A 16,977-nucleotide genomic window follows, 5' to 3' on the forward strand; every position below is an offset into this window, starting at 1 on the left:
TAATTTCACAACTGCTAACTAATCACCTATAATATAATTTAATTCTACAATTAATTTTTATAAAAATAAATTATTGAATTTTAGTAGAATGTCTTCGTTTGCGAGGTTGCCAATGAAAAATATGATTAGTTATTTTAAATATTGTTATTGGTAAGACTTTAATCATATGACAGTCATTCGTCTGCATTCAAGAAATATGGGTGTAACAATGGCTCTATTTTACCTAACTCTTGTTTTATCAATCCTCGGTAAGTATAATATATTTTAGATTTGCTGTATCGTATTTTTGAAAGAGCTAATCGAATTTGTGTTCCCCAGGTGCAAATGGCGCTGGAGTATTTAGTGTGCTCCATAGCCCCGAGTCCTTAAAATTCTCGGGTACGTCTGAAGTCGATGAAAGCTTACTAAAAGAAGTATTATCGGCTGGTTTTGGTCTATCCGTTGACAAGGTATCCATAGATTTCGGTATATTGACAGCTTAATTAACTTACAAGTAATTATGACATTAATAAATATTGCATTTCAGAACTCTGCATGGAATGGATTATCAATAGTAGATCCATTCAACACTCCAGAAGCCATTGTCGAAGTTTATGTCGAAGGTGTATCTAGCCTTGGCAGTATTGTAAGTATTACATCTCAGTCACTACAGTTTTTTTCATATTATAGTGCAGTACTCAGGTGAGACAGCAGTACTTATATTTAACATTTTGTTTATGAAGGTTGAAGCAAAAGCGAGAAATTATCCATTAGTGGTGGATGAGTATGAGCCGGACACATTCAAAGTTATCAAACACAGAATTGAGCAGCGATTCAGCAATGGTGGTAACACCCTCATAAGTATCCAGCTGTCCAACCCTGGAGAGGTAATATTTTACTCTAATCACAAATAAGAAAAGTTGACTTGACATAGTTATATTTGAAAAAAAAAGTATTTAAACATACCTTAAGTATTTGACAAGACAAGTATTTAAATTCTTTGACCAAATTTTTAATTGATACCAAATAATAAATAATGATATAACAATATCTTTAATGTTCATTCAGTTCCAGTCTTTCTCTGGCGTGTTTGGTGAACTGTCGCCACCAAAGGTTCCGAAACAAACACTACAACATTTGAAAAGTGATGTTGAAGAAGACTATCAATTTTTGGCTGAATTAGAGGCTTTGAAACTTTTCATTAGCAAGGTAAGTTTTGCTACAATGTGTTTCTAGCCTTGAGTGTTTTCACACCTCATTGATTTGTGTTTTGTACTAAATACACCAGAAAAAATATTTATATGAGGAGGTCAAGCAATTTTAATCGTGATGAACCTCTTGCTAATCAATATTTAATATTATCTGGCTTTGCTAGAACCTTTTCTAATAAAGTTGATATGATTACACTAATAGTCTAAGAGCCCGTGAACCCCAGACCTTCGTTATTTTATAAAAGCGGAAAGTTTGTCAGCGCATGCTCCCAACACAGGTAAGAACGATGGACTATTATGAAGTTTGGGTTACCGTGGCTTTGGCAGGTAAACGGTACTAAAGGTGTGTAAAATACCGATCTAAATTCATCAAATAATAAAGTGTGATTTTTTGGTATTACCTAGTATCAGAATATTATTAAAAATCACGTTATTGATTGCCAGACACTTAACATCGTGGCAACCCCTTGCCAGACACCCCTAATGTTCATGAAATTATAATTCTACTTATGTTATAGTATAAAAGCTGATTTTTATATATAATACTTAGGTAATAATTAGATGATGTTTCCTCATCAGCCAGACATTTTTGATAGTTCCAACCCCTTGCCAGACAATGATGTAGGGTCGCTGTAGGAGCGAGCGCGACACAGTATATTTATGGTGGGTGCGAGTGAGATGGCGAGATAGGTCTATCGCGATCCCTCAATAACAGATTATAAAAAAAAAAACAAATAAATAATACTCAAAAAAAAAATAACAAATATAAACAAATTGTAAGCATATGTCGGCGCCCGCGCGCCACCTGAGCGAAACTGTAAACAACACGTGCACCGATTGCGTCATTCGATGCCCCCACTCTCCCCACTACTAGCTCTGCCGCTATAAAAGACGTGCAACATTATTTGAAAGGCAGTCTTGGCTCTGGCGTGGCTCGGTGCACTAGTTGTACTTCGCTTGCTTAACCTAGACGCTTCGGATAGTTAATTTGTGGAAACGAATTAATTATTATTCCGGTTCTATAATTTGGTCCCTAGACTAATTATACCCGGTTATTATTTAAGGCTAATTTATTGAATTGTTACTTTGGAACATAGTTTAGTTTAATGGTTAATTAACTGTCATTAGTCCTGCGATTTTGCTAAAAACTATTATAAAGATTAAAGTAGCTTCATTCTTTTTAACTATGGCCGATCCTCTTCCTACACATATAATGTACGTATCATACACTAATAATATATTGAATATACTTTATAGTCTGTATATATTCGAAATATTTTATGTTGTAAATTTATAATAACTATTCAATTAATAATACTTGAAGATAGCATATAAGATTATTTTAGCTGATGTAAACATGTACTAAGTACTAAACAATACATGCGCAGTAGAAATAACAACTGCGCAGTGAGGGATCGCGATAGACTTATCTCGCCATCTCACTCGCACCCACCATAAATATACTGTCTCGCGCTCGCTCCTACAGCGACCCTTTTTTTTTTTTTTTTAAGTCTGGAAATGCATTTACGCACCCCTACGCCGGGCTGTGCGATGGCGTAGGGAGTGTGGGACTCGCCGGCCGCAGAAGGCCCTACGGCCCTCAATTTTGAGGCGTGGGGAGAAGGGCAGCAGCAAATTGCCGCCTCCTTCTCCCCACTCTTCTGCGCCGGAGCGGGGGCGCTAGGGGATCCCCTTCGCGCTCCCGCTCCCTCTCCTCCTTCTGCGATATGACAGTTTCGCAGAAGGAGGAGACCGCGTTCCAAGACAGAGGTCTTTCTTCACTTCCCAACATGGCGCGCACGACGCCGAGAAGTGAGAGGTCGCCGCCTATCGCCGCCACCAGGGTGCGGCGCTCTTCTGTTCAGGCGCAGCACACTTCAAGTGTGTGCTGCGCCGTATCCTCATCGGCGCCGCACCCGTGGCAGCGCATCGTCTCTTCCCTTCCGATCCGACACAGGTACCGTCCGAAACAGCCATGTCCGGACAGCACCTGTGTCAGTCGGAAGGTAAGGGAGCCGTGGCTCCTCCCACACCACTCCGGGAGCTGTGGGCGTATGGCCTCTATGGTGCGCACGCCATATTGGGCGTGCGCTAGGCCACTCGCCCAGAGCTCCACGGTCGTCTTTCTCCTCGCCTCCCGGGCGCGGGAGAGCTCCTCTGGAGCCGGGGCTTCGCCCCGAGCTCTTTGTGTTGCCCGCGCCCAGTAGGCTTCGGCCAGCACGCCCGCCTCTATTTCCCACGGAGGGGTGCCAGCCAAAACGCAGGCCGCCGCGTGGCCTACCGTGCGGTAGGCCCGACACGCACGCGCCGCAATTATGCGTTGCTGCCTGCGGAGGAGGGCCCTGTTTGGTGCGTTGAGGGCATTTGCCCATATCGGTGCACCGTACAGGGCCATGCTTTTGACGACCGTGGTGTACAGCAGTCTCGTATGTACACCCGGACCTCTAAGGTTAGGGAGGAGCCTCGACAGGGCTGAGGCCGCTCCCACGAGCCGGGGGGCCAGCGCTCGGAAATGATCGCCGAAGCGCCAGCCCCCGTCGAGGACAAGACCCAGATATTTCATCCGGGCCCTGACCCCGACTTCCTCTTCGTTGACCCGGAGGGTGGCCCCCGCAGGAATCCTCCACCTAGGCCCTTTAAAATAAAGGGCCTCGGTCTTGCTGAGGGCCACTCAGAGGCCTAGCGCCTCGATCCTCCGGGTCAACAACATGGCTCCGGCCTCAGCCCTCCTTTTAAGCCGGCTCCAGGTAGTGTCCCGGACGGCTACCAGCGTGTCATCTGCATAGCAGATGACCGCCATCCGGGACAGCACCTCTCCGCGGATGGCCCAATCGAATCCGATGTTCCACAGGAGGGGCCCTAGCACGGACCCCTGTGGAACACCGGAGGCCATCCGCCTTTCCTCACGACCAGTTCTCCCCATGTAGGACACTACCCGCCCTTGCAGGTAGTGTCCTACGACTCTCCGCAGGTAGAGGGGCACTCCGTGATACCGGAGCGCCTCCTCTATTACCGCGAAGGGGAGGGAGCCGAAGGCGTTGGCGATGTCTAATGACACCGCTATGGCTCCCTGCCCCTTTTGGGCCGCTTCGTCAGTGAATCTCTTCAGGGCGGCCAGGGCGTCCATGGTGGATCGTCCTGACCGGAACCCGAATTGGTTCACCGAGAGCTGCGGCCCGTCCCTCGCTAGATGCTGGATGATCCGGGAAGCTATCACGCGCTCCAGCAACTTCCCGACCTCATCCAGCATCACCAGCGGGCGGTATCCCGACGGAGAGTCCGCGGGGCGGCCATCTTTCCTTATGAGGACTAGCCGCCCCTACTTCCACACCTCAGGGAAGTGCCCCGCTGCCAAACAATCGTTGTAGAGGCAGCGTAGGCGGTCCCCGAGGTGCTTCAAGGCGATGGGGAGAACCTTCCCGGGCACCCCATCCGGTCCCGGGGCCTTCCGCGGGCCTTGGAGCCGGCGGGCCGCCCCTAGCATTTCCTCCTCCGTTATCAGAGGAGGATTAGAGGCGGCGTCATCCTCGTTGTCAGCCCTCTGCTGCGCCATGCGCGGTGGCTCAAATGGGGGGCTGTCTGGAAACAGCCCCTCTACCACCGCGCTGAGGACGGCCGGCTCCATGGCCTCCGTGGGGGGCGCCGTTTTGAGTTTGGCCCGTACCATCCGGTACGGGCGCCCCCACGGGTCCGCGTCTAGGGCCGCCAAGAACTCAGAGTAGGCGGCGTCCTTGGCGGCCCCAATGGCGGCTGAGAGCGCCTTCTTTGTTGAACGTGATTCAGCAAGAAGGCGCTCCAGCTCGCCCGGTTCCTGGTGCCGACGTCTTCGGCACCGGGAGAGAGCACGGCGGGCGGCGTTGCTGGTGGCATGTAGGGCCGCGAGGTCCCACGACCACCAGTACACCCCCTCTCGGGGCGCGAGGCGCCTAGCCCTAGGCATTGCCGCATCGCATACAGCCGTCAGGTCCCGACGGAACCTGGCAGCTCTTTCTCCGACCCCCAAGGATTGAGGGGGGTCGGAGGCCCACGCGCAAGCAATTGCGGCCTCCTCTGCCAGGTCTGCGTCGAGACGTGACAGCTGCCACCTAGGGTCCTACAGCGACCCTACATCATTGTCTGGCAAGGGGTTGGAACTATCAAAAATGTCTGGCTGATGAGGAAACATCATCTAATTATTACCTAAGTATTATATATAAAAATCAGCTTTTATACTATAACATAAGTAGAATTATAATTTCATGAACATTAGGGGTGTCTGGCAAGGGGTTGCCACGATGTTAAGTGTCTGGCAATCAATAACGTGATTTTTAATAATATTCTGATACTAGGTAATACCAAAAAATCACACTTTATTATTTGATGAATTTAGATCGGTATTTTACACACCTTTAGTACCGTTTACCTGCCAAAGCCACGGTAACCCAAACTTCATAATACTGGGGTGTCCCAGAAGTAAAGAGACAATTGAATGAAATTTTTTTTGTATGAAAAATTGTATGTCAACTGTTCAGTGTGTCATTATAAATTATGCATAATAATAATAAAAATACAATCTATATCAAATTTGCTCCTACGATGCCTTTATAGCCGATTTTTCTCAAATTAATGCATGCATGTCTCATGACTGCTTTTCAAGAAGTTTTTTGGCCAATATAGTCCATCTTTGTTTGAAAGATGTCAACGTTTTTGATTTTTCTGAATACTTTATATATTCCTTTTTACACAGAGCCCAAAACATTTCGATACTTCGAGCTTGAAAAACATTTGGAGTATTGTTTTGCGTCGATATGAATTCGACGCCCATAGATTGCAAATATCGAGTGACTTCAGACTCGTAATAACACGAAGCTATATCCGGCCAGAATACAACGTCTTCCCTCCGATAATACTTGTCTATAAACGGTATTAATCGCTTCATAATACAGTCTCGAAAATAAATTTGTGAGTTCATATACCGTGTACAGATAAATGGTTCGGAAACATTGCCGTTTTCGTCCATAGCTTGCCAAACCAGATACTTCTTAAAAAATTTAGCCTTTGTTTTAACTTTTTCACTGTAATCCAACTCACCACGACTGGTAGCGTAGAAATATTGCTTCCCAGGAATATCAGAGGGGTCAACTGGTACGTAAATTTCATCAACAATTATGAGATTTTTTTTCAAAATTTTTTGGTAAACTCGACGGCAACCTCGCTTAGCACGCACTTCTTGGTCTTTCACGTACTTTGGAGGGGACAATTTCACAAAAGCCTTCATGCCCAGATCTTGAACTTTAATTCTGGATATGATTGACTTAGATATTTTCAATTTGTGAGCCGCAGTCCTCACAGATGTTGAAGGTGCTCCTTTAAAAACCTTTTTTACCTTATCTATGTTTCGATCAGTTGCTATGGTACTTTACCTTCCCGGAATCTTCTTAAAATTAGTCTCTCCTGATTCTTCATACGTTTAATTATCCTGTAGATACTTGTTCTTGTAGCCTCTTCTTGAGAAAAATTACGAACTGCACCGGATTTCCCATTATTAAAATTGTACTGAATTACTCTTTTTTCTAACGATTCTCGTTCGGTCCGCTTCATGTTAGAAAAACATAGACGATATTTGCAAAACCACACGAATTTGACAGATTTGTTACCGGTGATTATCATGGCAAGAGTTATTTTATTTTTTGAAAACCTTTTTCTCGGCCGATATGAACACTCAGTTTTGTCTCTTTACTTATGGGACATCCTTTAGTCCATCGTTCTTACCTGTGTTGGGAGCATGCGCTGACAAACTTTCAGCTTTTACAAAATAACGAAGGTCTGGGGTTCACGGGCTCTTGCTCTATAATAGATTCTATATAATTTTGGTTTTGAATAAGAATGTAGTATGCATTATTTTATGAGCATAAAAATGCTTTGGAGCATTGTCAGATATGGAAGCTACATGTCAGGTTCAGGATCATTGAGATTTGTATAAATTTTTGATAGATCAACTCAGGTGCAATCAGCCCGGACAACATTATTGATTTCTACAACTTCAGATTCCGTTCACTGCACGCCTTGTCCGATCTCCATGGTCCCAACTCATTACAGACTAAGGAGGCAAAGAAACTTTTAGGTAAGTTTAGTAATACACTTCTATCTAAAAGATAAAAAAATTAGAAATAATTTTTCTTGTTTTAAATGTTTTATCTCAATAAATTGATGATTCAGAAAAATTATATAAATTTTATAAATTTCTGTCTTGTTAACATAAGTATTGACTGTAATAGAGGAAGTTGGCAGAGAAATTAATAATGAATTAATGCGGTAGAGAAATTAAAAAATTAAACAGTTAGCATTGTATAGATTGTGTTTTTTTTAATTATAATATGTAAAAAGTATATTCTGTGCCGACTTATCCAGAAAACAGCAGGAATATAATTATATGTATCACTTAATACATTATATACACAATGATGGTGTGCAGGCGGGGCGCTGATCGAGCTGAGCAAGGCGTTTACGAAGGCGTACGACGGCGCTGTGCTGGTGACTGCTGTGTGTACGGACGTGGCGCACACTCGCCGCGCCGTGCGCTCCGCCCGCCTTCCCCGTCAGGTCACGACACCAACGACTCCGGCCGCTCCATCCGCCTCACCCTCTGTATGTATATGTATATAGGCGATTCTTTTTAAATTAGTTCTTGCTTCAGTGCCTGTTGATGTTATGTGACAGTTAATTCTACCTATATTAAATAGTTTGAATCCATCCCATCGCTACAGACAGTTTTGGGGAAGTCTCTATCCCTAATGTGGTTAAGCAATCCAAGGTTTATACATAACCCATTTGGTTTTAACTAATGTCTGTAGTGGTAGTACTTACTCAATATTAGGTTTATTTTATTAAGTCTGCTCATTTGTCACCTTTTATGGAAAGTATTTTTTTTATAATCTAGAAGGTGGAAAACAAGCAAGCGGCCATTGTTATAGATAAAATAGCAATTACCGCTATACATTTACCATAAGTTGAATGTTGCAAAGGTATTACCTACCTTGATTGGAAACAGGGGAGGATGTACAGAAAAAGGTGGTCCCTTTTCTATACATCACTTCAGCCGCCAAATATACTACCTTCCATACAATTAGCTAATGCAATGTTCTTGCATGTAGTCCACCAGTTACTCGGCTGACTACGCGGCCATCTTCAACATCTTGCTGTGGTTCGGCGTGGTGTTCGTTTTCACTTTGGTCGCCATCGTGTACGCCATCATGGACATGGACCCCGGCAGGGACTCCATCATCTATCGCATGACCAGCACGAGGATGAAGAAAGATAATTAAACTGCATTCTTGTTTCTTATGCCTTTACACACAGGGCAGTAGTCGGCCAGTATTGTTGATGTTTGAGCGGTCAGTACTTCAAACAATAGCAGTACTGCACTATCTTCTGCTCTGCACTCGTGTGTAACTGGCTTTAGCAGGACTTGTAGTCGCTCGATATAGTAGTGTTGCTTCCTTACGTAAATACGATTCATGGGGTAACTCCCATTTTCAGAGTGTAAATTAAATTAGCGACACATTTTATGTATATAAGTGTAAATTATGTTTATTTTCCTGTGTGATATGTAATTTGTTGAAGTGAATTGTTTGCATTCTGTTATTTTTAATTTCAGTTCAATACACTAATGAAGATTTAGTATTATGTTTTGACCTATTTAACTATTATTTAATATACGATAATATATAAAACGTTATACACTTAGCGGATTCAATTCTTTAAACGCAATGTTAAATAGGTTAATGTTGAAATAAAACAATAGAAAAAATGTGTTAATTTTTTATTTAAGCAACATTTATATAATTTGATTACGATTTTAACATTAATAACTAGAAATATTCAAATCCAAAATGTTTAAAATTCCTTATGCTTCCCTCATGAACATTTTTTAATTTATAAGGCCAATTGTAAGGCAGTTTCAATCTTTTTTTTGGCGGCTCAAGGTTCTGCGCACTGCGCAGTGCTCCCCCCGTATACAGTAAGGTCCCGCTGCACAAGTTCTGCGCAGTGATTAGCGAGTTTTAAAACTATATTACTAAGATTTTTCTTAATTACTAAATTTGAAATTACTTTTATATGGCACTAGGACACTGTCATTCAGCATTTTTGATGAAACCAACCATTAGTAACTCCAATACAGATTCTATAAAATTTTAAATTGAGAAGCGTCGGAATAAAAACCGATGTCACGTTGTTTTTCTTTGTGGATTAGTGTAAAAATATGGCCAAGTTCATGATTCATAACCATCATCATAAAAAAAAAAATCAAAATTTGATTTATAGGTTTTTGTTCCGACGCTCCTCAATTATTGCCATAGTTTTGAAAAAAATTAATGCTACAAAGGCACATTTTTGTATAAATCTTTGATGTACTATAAAATATTAACACATTGTTGACCGGCAGTTTTACTGAAAATCAATCAGATATAGAATCCGCGTATAATTAATTGAAAGATTCTTCATTACGTACCGTCATCGTTTTTTTAATTATAAAATATTTTTTACAACAAAAGATTTGGCGGGTCTTATAAGCGAGAGAAACAGCTTGTGTTATACTGACTAACAATTGCACTGTATATAGTCGCCAACAGAGAAACAATAGTGATGCGAAAAAAAGCGCATCACGAGTTAACTCGTGACCGGTTAACAAAGTGTTAATATGTTTTTTAGTATTCTTACAATAATACGACGTAATTTATCATAAGTTATTTCAATACATTTTCTAGGGAAAATTAATCTAGATTAAGGCCTTAAAAGTAGGAAAAAAAGCATTAGATAATTACTGCATTTACGAGACCTTTAAAAAACCATTTAAGTTAAAGAAATAAGAGAAATATAGATAAATACAAAAACAATATTTTCTTTTCAACATATACAATGTGTCATGTTGCACCGGGTGACAATAGTACAGAGGACGTAGCACGAATATTTGCGACACGCGTCTTCGTAACGTCGTCGTCAAAGTATGTATGAGATTTATTGGTGTAATTTCCGAAGGCTTGATCTTAGTCCTCTTTCCCTTCCCACCCTTTTCTTATAAGGAAAGGATGGGAAGGGGAGGTGAATTTGATGGAGGCGAAGATGCATAGGAAGGTTAAATATTCTCTTTTTGTGCGTTTCCTACTTATTCGATTGAGGGAAGGCAACACATCTGTAATTGCGAATGTCGCCATTTCGGCGAATTGTAATATAAAAACACCTTGTAATATAAAAAAAAATACTTTGTCTATAACGTTACGAAAAATTTCTCAGGAATATTCGTGCTAGGCCCTCTGTTTATTGTAAAACTATACAAACGTACCGCGTCGTTTTTGCGATCGTTTGTGTGGCATCGCTCTTTTTCATTGTAAACTATGAATATTGGTTGAATAACTAGTTGATCCCCTCAAATATTTGTCAGATACTTAGTAAATTACATGGTTAAATTATATTTAATATAGATTAATAATGTTAATGTCTATTTTTTATATGACAAAATAATAATTTTCATAGCAGGTCGTGTTGTTCCACCAAATACTTCGAGCTATATTATCTGTAAAAAATTAAAACATATATTAATTAAAAAAAAAAAATACCGCCTCACTTGCAGTTAGTCTTTGAATGGAAAGGTAAACTGAAAGTGCTAAGTAATGCTTGCCTGTAAAAATGTATTTCTTATTGACAGTGCTGGAATTAAAAAATATATTTTTTTTTTGTAAATAGTTATGAACTATATTTAAAAAGATATTTGTAAGAAGACGTTGCCATGACTACAGTCCACAGAGTACTTTGTATATAAAGTGTTTTTATATCTTTGGGTATATTTAGTGCTACTTTTTTTATGACTTTGGTATACTGTGATAGTTATAGCTCTATTCAAATATCTTGGCAACCCAAAGTCATACGTCATACACCTAAAATTGTATTCTGCGCAGTGACTTGTACAGTGATGTACCGGAGGTCAGTTCCTCCTGTGCGTGTAGTGATGAGCGCGGCGTAGACGGCGGCGTAGCTCCTGCGGGAAGCGCTCGTAGCAGCGGCGACACGCGGGCCGCTCGTCGTACTCGTAGAACTTGCTACGCGTGCTCAGCGCAGCGTCGCACACAGCGCACGCAAAGTGGTGCACACACCACGCTTTGTTCAGCGCTGTGAACACTGAACAACACAAATATCACAATACAATCATGCAAATTAACATTCCATCATTGAGATCAATTAAATATTAATTATTAGTCGACTTCAAAAAGAAGGAAGTTATTAATTCAACTGTATTTTTTTATGTGTGCTCCGATTTCGGTAAAAAAATATTTTAATCGAAAGGTAGTGCTTGCACATGGGTCCCATTTTTTTGATTATTTTTTTAAATAACTAAAAGACTAGAAGATTTTAAGTTTAGCTTCAAAATGCATTACGAAAATTAGGGTCTTTATTGCTTTCGTCGCTTACGTAGGCTAAACTATAGGACCTACATAAAAATTATGTATGTAAGAATTGTAGCTCTTTAAATGTGCTATCTATCTTTTATAGTTTTCTTACAATAACCATTTTTTTCTTTAAAAACATAGACTTGACATAGACTTAAAAATTTACTCACTCATTACTTAATTATTTAAGATTGGTATTGCAAAGATCGAATACCGTCTGAAACTGAACTCACCATCTCCGGCAATGACCTGGTTGCAGACATAGCACAGGTTACCAAACAGCTGGTGGTAGTGCTGCTCGCAGTAAGCCAGACCTTTCTTCTCATAGTGCCGGTGCCCGTGGAATGGTTTCTCACATTTGGCACATACGAAATGCTGAAAAAATTATTGTATGTATTATATTATTCACACACACATTGTTTTAAGATATTGTATGAAGGGGTACATCGGCAAGGGTAAGTCTAGGATGGAATGCTTTGTTGAAAAGGTGACAAGATTAAGATGAGAGTAATATGGAGGACTGAAACATGTTGTGCTAACTCCACATAGATAAGAATAAGGGCAGGGAAATGATGACTGATAGTAATATATAGTATTTGTGTTTTATGTAGATAAATTACCTCAACATGCCAATGCTTGCCGAGAGCGGTGACGATTCTCTCCTCGATGGGGCGACGACAAGCGCCGCAAATGGGAATACCCATTTTGTCGTGACAACGCAGGCAGAAAAGGTTGTTCTGTAATTTTGTATGATTAGTAAAGATTGGTAGTACTTGCTCACTTAAAAATCGACCCTCATTTAATGGGGGTTTTCCTACATAAAAATTATATATGTACCAGATGTAAACAGATAGTATAATTTGCAAAGGTCACATGAAATAGTATGCCACTTACATCTGACGTCATCTATAAACAATCTTACTATTATTTGTATTATAAATGATGGATGCAAAGAGTACTAATTAAGTTCTTTCTTAATTTCGCGCGGACGGAGTCGCGAGTGACAACAAGTTATGTTGTAAACAGAAGTGTTTGGTACTGACCACGTCGTTTGCAGCATATCCCGGGCGGTGCTTGACCTCGCGAGCCGTGTGGTCGAGCTCGACGCCGCATGTGGCGCACGTGAAGTGGTAGCCGTGGTACACTTCGCCGCGGTAACGCAGCGGCTCACCATCGATTACCCCACTGTACACGTGTTTCAATGTAAAATTAAGTACTAAAAGTAGCACCTAGTGATGGCGAAACTTTAAATGTTAAAACTGGCAATAATCAGCAGTGAGAGTGGTACTCACTGGCACTTGTGGCACATATAGTTCTGCAGGCCGTCCGCCTTGAGGCGCGCGTTGCAGGTATGACAGAGTGCGCGGCCGGCGTGCTTGATGAAGCCGGCGTCCGCCAGCTCCGCACTGCACTCCTCGCATCGGAAGCACGCCGGGTGCCAGTTCGCATTCATCGCTTTTATCACGCGGCCGATCACAAACTCACCTGTACATTACAACCTAACATGAAGACTCATAGAGATAATAGTATTACTGGGAAAATTGTGTAAAGTAAATATTAATTTTAATACATACCACATTTACCACAACAAGGGGCGAACAGCACTTGGAAATCTCGTTCGCAATATTTACGTCCTTCGAATTCGTAAAATACACCCTCGGGAAATACACGAAAGCATTGGGCACATCTGTGGAAAAATACAATTCAGTTAAATATAAGAATATTGGTACAATAATAAAAGATTGCAAATAATCATTACTTCTACTTGTTTCTTAAAAATACTCACACAAAACAGTTAGTATGCCAAAGCTCTCCGTTTGAATTGACAATCTTTTCATTGGGCTCAAAGCCATCACCACAACGGGTGCAAAACATGTTATCTAAAGACATGGTGGCAATGCTGAAAGGAATACATAAAAATGTTAATCAACAATTTAATATAAAACTTTTTCGTACTACACTTGTCTTCTATGATGTTAAATTGGAATGTGTTTTATTTATGGTATACAAAAAGGATTTAGTTGTGAAAAATGTAAATAAATCTTTTTTACATGTAATGATTGGTATATACATTAATCTGTTATTTTTATTTTATAATAAAAAACTGTGCTTTTAAAGAATATGTGGTGAATATATGAGAAGTCCTAAGGGTGATGTAAGTTAATTGTAGTGAACATAAAGAGCTGTTAAATTAACTTTAAGAGTTTTCAATGTGTAAGGACAAAATGACCAAGTAAAACATTGTTTATTATTTATGTTAATAACTAGTTAATTGTGGGTACTATTTTCATACTACTACATATACATGATTACATGCAATACACATGAACTATTTTTAGCCGACTTCAAAAAGAAGGAGGTTATCAATTCGACTGTATTTTTTTTTTTTTATGTGTGTTACCGCGAAACTCGGCCCCTGGTGGTCCGATTTTGATAAAAATTATTTTAATCGAAAGGAAGTGCTTGCAGGTGGGTCCCATTTTTTTGTTTTTTTTTTTAAATAACTAGAAGACTAGTAGATTTTGAATATAGCTTCAAAATTTGTTGCGGAAATTAGGGTCATTTTTGCTTTCAGCGCTTACGTAGGCTAAACTATAGGACCTACATAAAAATGATGTATGGCGAATTGTAGCTCTTTAAATGTGCTAAATAAAAGTCCGCGATAGCATATATCTATCTTTTATAGTTTTCTCACAATAACCATTTTTTTCTTTAGAAACATTAATTATGAGTAGTAAATTTATAACTCTCTTTATTGTTACAACTGTTAACTGCATCTGTATTTTAATAATAATAAAATAAAAATGGTACTTTGACCTAAATGTTTTTGACTACTAGTCTTTGTTTTAATTAAATGATATAGTGACAATTCATAAGCATTTTCATCCTCATAAGTACATTGCATCCTGTATTTTTCCTTGAATGACATCATTAACACTACTGTGAAGGTGATTTTATCAACAGACAAATTGACCTACCAGATATCAAACTACTCCTTTAAAACTCATTTTTCATATTTAACTTTGTAAAATAATAATACTTAGATAAATATCAAAAATTTGTTACAAATCAACTTTTTTGAAAAACTTTAATTAAGGTGTTTATTTACTCAAAAGTTAGTTCAAGTTTAAATAACTTTATTAGAGCAGTAGTAATATGAATTATGAAATTAATCATGTATTTATTACGTGATTTGTGAACATAAGGTAGTGGGTTTTAGGTATCCATTTTTACGGACCACTCCCAATATTCGAGAGTTGCTTACCCTGGCATGTTTGCCTCTAATGCAATAAAATTATATTCAAACGATGCTCAATTACTTCTCTGGAAAGTGTATTTATACTTCCTGTACCCTGATGAAATAAATTTATAAAACAATACATTCAAAATATTTATTTTAAAGGCTCGAGTGATGTAATGTACCAAAATAGATGTTTGTAATATATACTTACAGATGTACTCGCCAAATCTGGTTTTTATTAGCGTTATACTTGATAGATAATTAATACTATTAATTTCTTGAATCTACTTAAAATTATTGTCTTAGATATAAAAAAGCAAAGTTAGAATAAGTTAAAGTAAAGTAGCAAAGATTCCATAAAAGTCAAACTTTTTGATTTCCTAGAAATGTCACAACAAAGATTAAACAGCTCTGTTCGTCATAGACGTTTAGTTTGGAGATTTTTCTTAATGGCAACAATATGGTTATAGTATAGTCCATTTATTAGGCTGAAGGACACCGACATCCAATGCCTTAATTAATTAAAAAAAAAAATCCATTTATCTGTCATTGTCAAATACTTGACAGTGTCATTTATTAGTGCGCTAAAATTTGCAAAATCTTGTTTTTAAAATACGTTGTTTTTAAGAATATTTAATGCATTTGTAGGAGAAAATATAATGGCAAATCTAAATACGTTACAAGATATGATACTAGACGAAGAAAAACTAGTAACGTATGTTTCTCTCAGTAAAGAGCTTTGCATTCACGTTAACGAAAGCAAAATGTTGTTGCAGCAGTTTGTTAATAATGTTCGCCAGAAGAAATCTAATGTTGATCTTACTGTTAGTTATATCGTTTCTGGTTTAAATAGTAATAATTCTGCTAGAACAGCAGTTTGCACTGAAGCTGAACTTGAGGCGTTTAAGAAGGACTTTAACACAATATTTTACGAACATATATACAGTGTTACCAAAGGATGTTCAAGTCTTGATAATGCGTCCTTGTTAGCGGTTAATAAAATAGAGGATTTAATTTTATGTACTGGTATAATAAAAAACAATAATTGTATGAAGCGGACAGCAGATGAAATTGGAACTCTTAAATCTATCAGTCAAGATATTCTGTCTAATAATGAAAAAAATACAAATACTACACAAAAGAAAATTGAAAAGGATAATGATGTTGAAAAACCTTCAAAAGGACTGGAGAACAAAAAAGGTGAGGCTAGGCCAGCTGAAACAAATTTAGGAAATAATATTAAAAGTGAAAATTGTTCACCAAAGAAGGGTATTACAAGCAAACAAAAAGTAAACAATGTAAATATAAAGCAGAAGGGTATTACTGGGTTCTTTACTAAGTTGAATGGGAACTCTAGTAATAAAAATATGACTGAGGAGAAAGAAAAACAGTTAAATATCTTGAAAGATCAGCCAAAAATAGAAATAAAACAAGAAAACACATGTGAAGATATTGAAATGTCTGATGCACAAATTGATTCAAAAGATAATCAAGTACAAAAAGGTATTGAAAGTAATAAAAAAACTAACAAACATACCAAAAAAGATGCCACTAGTAAAGAGAAAACATCACCTGTTACAAAGAAAAATATGAAAGTTGACAAAAAAAGGAAGAGAATTGTAGTACAATCTGATAGTGAGAGTGAGAATGAAAATGCTGATAATGATCCATTTGTCAATGAAGAACAAACAGAGGTACAGAATGAGTCTGAAGATGAAATACCTCCCACACCAACTGTCAATACGGTTAAAATCACATCAGGTATTGTCAATCCTAAAAAGAGAAGAAAGATAGTTGACAAAACATACACAAGTGAAGATGGATGGATCTTCACAAAAAAGGAAGAAGTATATGAAAGTTGTTCAGACAATGATGAAGAAACAAGCAAAGAAAATGTTGCAATAAAATGTGTCGAAAAAATTAAAGTAGAAGCTTCACCAAAAGAGAAGAAAAATGAATTAAAACCTACAAAGAAAAAGATCTCACCGCCTAAGTCAGGAAAACAACAAACACTGATGAACTTTTTTAAAAAATCGGTCAATTAATTTATTTTATAACAATCTCCATTGGTTACAAATCATGTTAGTTGTATTTAAAAATTCACTGTACTAAATTGTGTTGT

At 38.8% G+C, this 16,977-nt stretch overlaps 3 protein-coding genes across 5 annotated transcripts; 2 read left to right on the forward strand and 1 right to left on the reverse strand.

Annotated features, from left to right (window-relative positions):
* The first annotated feature begins 163 nt into the window (after window positions 1-163).
* Window positions 164-8,848, forward strand: LOC106718425 (ATPase H(+)-transporting accessory protein 2). Its single transcript, XM_045679209.1, has 8 exons — window positions 164-248; window positions 319-449; window positions 527-625; window positions 723-866; window positions 1,048-1,188; window positions 7,164-7,293; window positions 7,645-7,817; window positions 8,324-8,848. The coding sequence occupies exons 1-8, from the start codon at window positions 167-169 to the stop codon at window positions 8,492-8,494; spliced, it is 1,071 nt and encodes a 356-aa protein (XP_045535165.1). The 5' UTR covers window positions 164-166; the 3' UTR covers window positions 8,495-8,848.
* Window positions 8,849-10,372: 1,524 nt separating this feature from the next.
* On the reverse strand, window positions 10,373-15,228 carry LOC106711861 (LIM and senescent cell antigen-like-containing domain protein 1). 3 transcript variants are annotated; one of them, XM_045679258.1, is made up of 10 exons: window positions 15,067-15,228; window positions 14,880-14,967; window positions 13,401-13,514; window positions 13,189-13,301; window positions 12,907-13,099; window positions 12,658-12,799; window positions 12,235-12,351; window positions 11,848-11,989; window positions 11,146-11,345; window positions 10,373-10,740 (listed from the first exon to the last, which is right to left on the reverse strand). In XM_045679258.1, exons 2-9 carry the CDS (start codon window positions 14,885-14,887, stop codon window positions 11,152-11,154), a joined length of 1,023 nt encoding a protein of 340 aa, XP_045535214.1. In that variant the 5' UTR covers window positions 14,888-14,967; window positions 15,067-15,228; the 3' UTR covers window positions 10,373-10,740; window positions 11,146-11,151. The 3 variants fall into 3 exon arrangements, with proteins under 3 accessions (XP_045535214.1, XP_045535213.1, XP_045535215.1); XM_045679257.1 differs by having other exon boundaries at window positions 10,373-10,743; XM_045679259.1 differs by lacking the exon at window positions 14,880-14,967 and having other exon boundaries at window positions 10,373-10,743.
* A 192-nt stretch (window positions 15,229-15,420) lies between these two features.
* LOC106711870 (DNA polymerase delta subunit 3) lies at window positions 15,421-16,901 on the forward strand. Its single transcript, XM_014504287.2, has one exon. It carries the CDS (start codon window positions 15,515-15,517, stop codon window positions 16,898-16,900), a length of 1,386 nt encoding a protein of 461 aa, XP_014359773.2. The 5' UTR covers window positions 15,421-15,514; the 3' UTR covers window position 16,901.
* Window positions 16,902-16,977: the final 76 nt, after the last annotated feature.

The sequence above is a fragment of the Papilio machaon genome, chromosome 9, assembly GCF_912999745.1.
Source record: "Papilio machaon chromosome 9, ilPapMach1.1, whole genome shotgun sequence".
Classification (NCBI taxonomy): Eukaryota; Metazoa; Arthropoda; class Insecta; order Lepidoptera; family Papilionidae; genus Papilio; species Papilio machaon.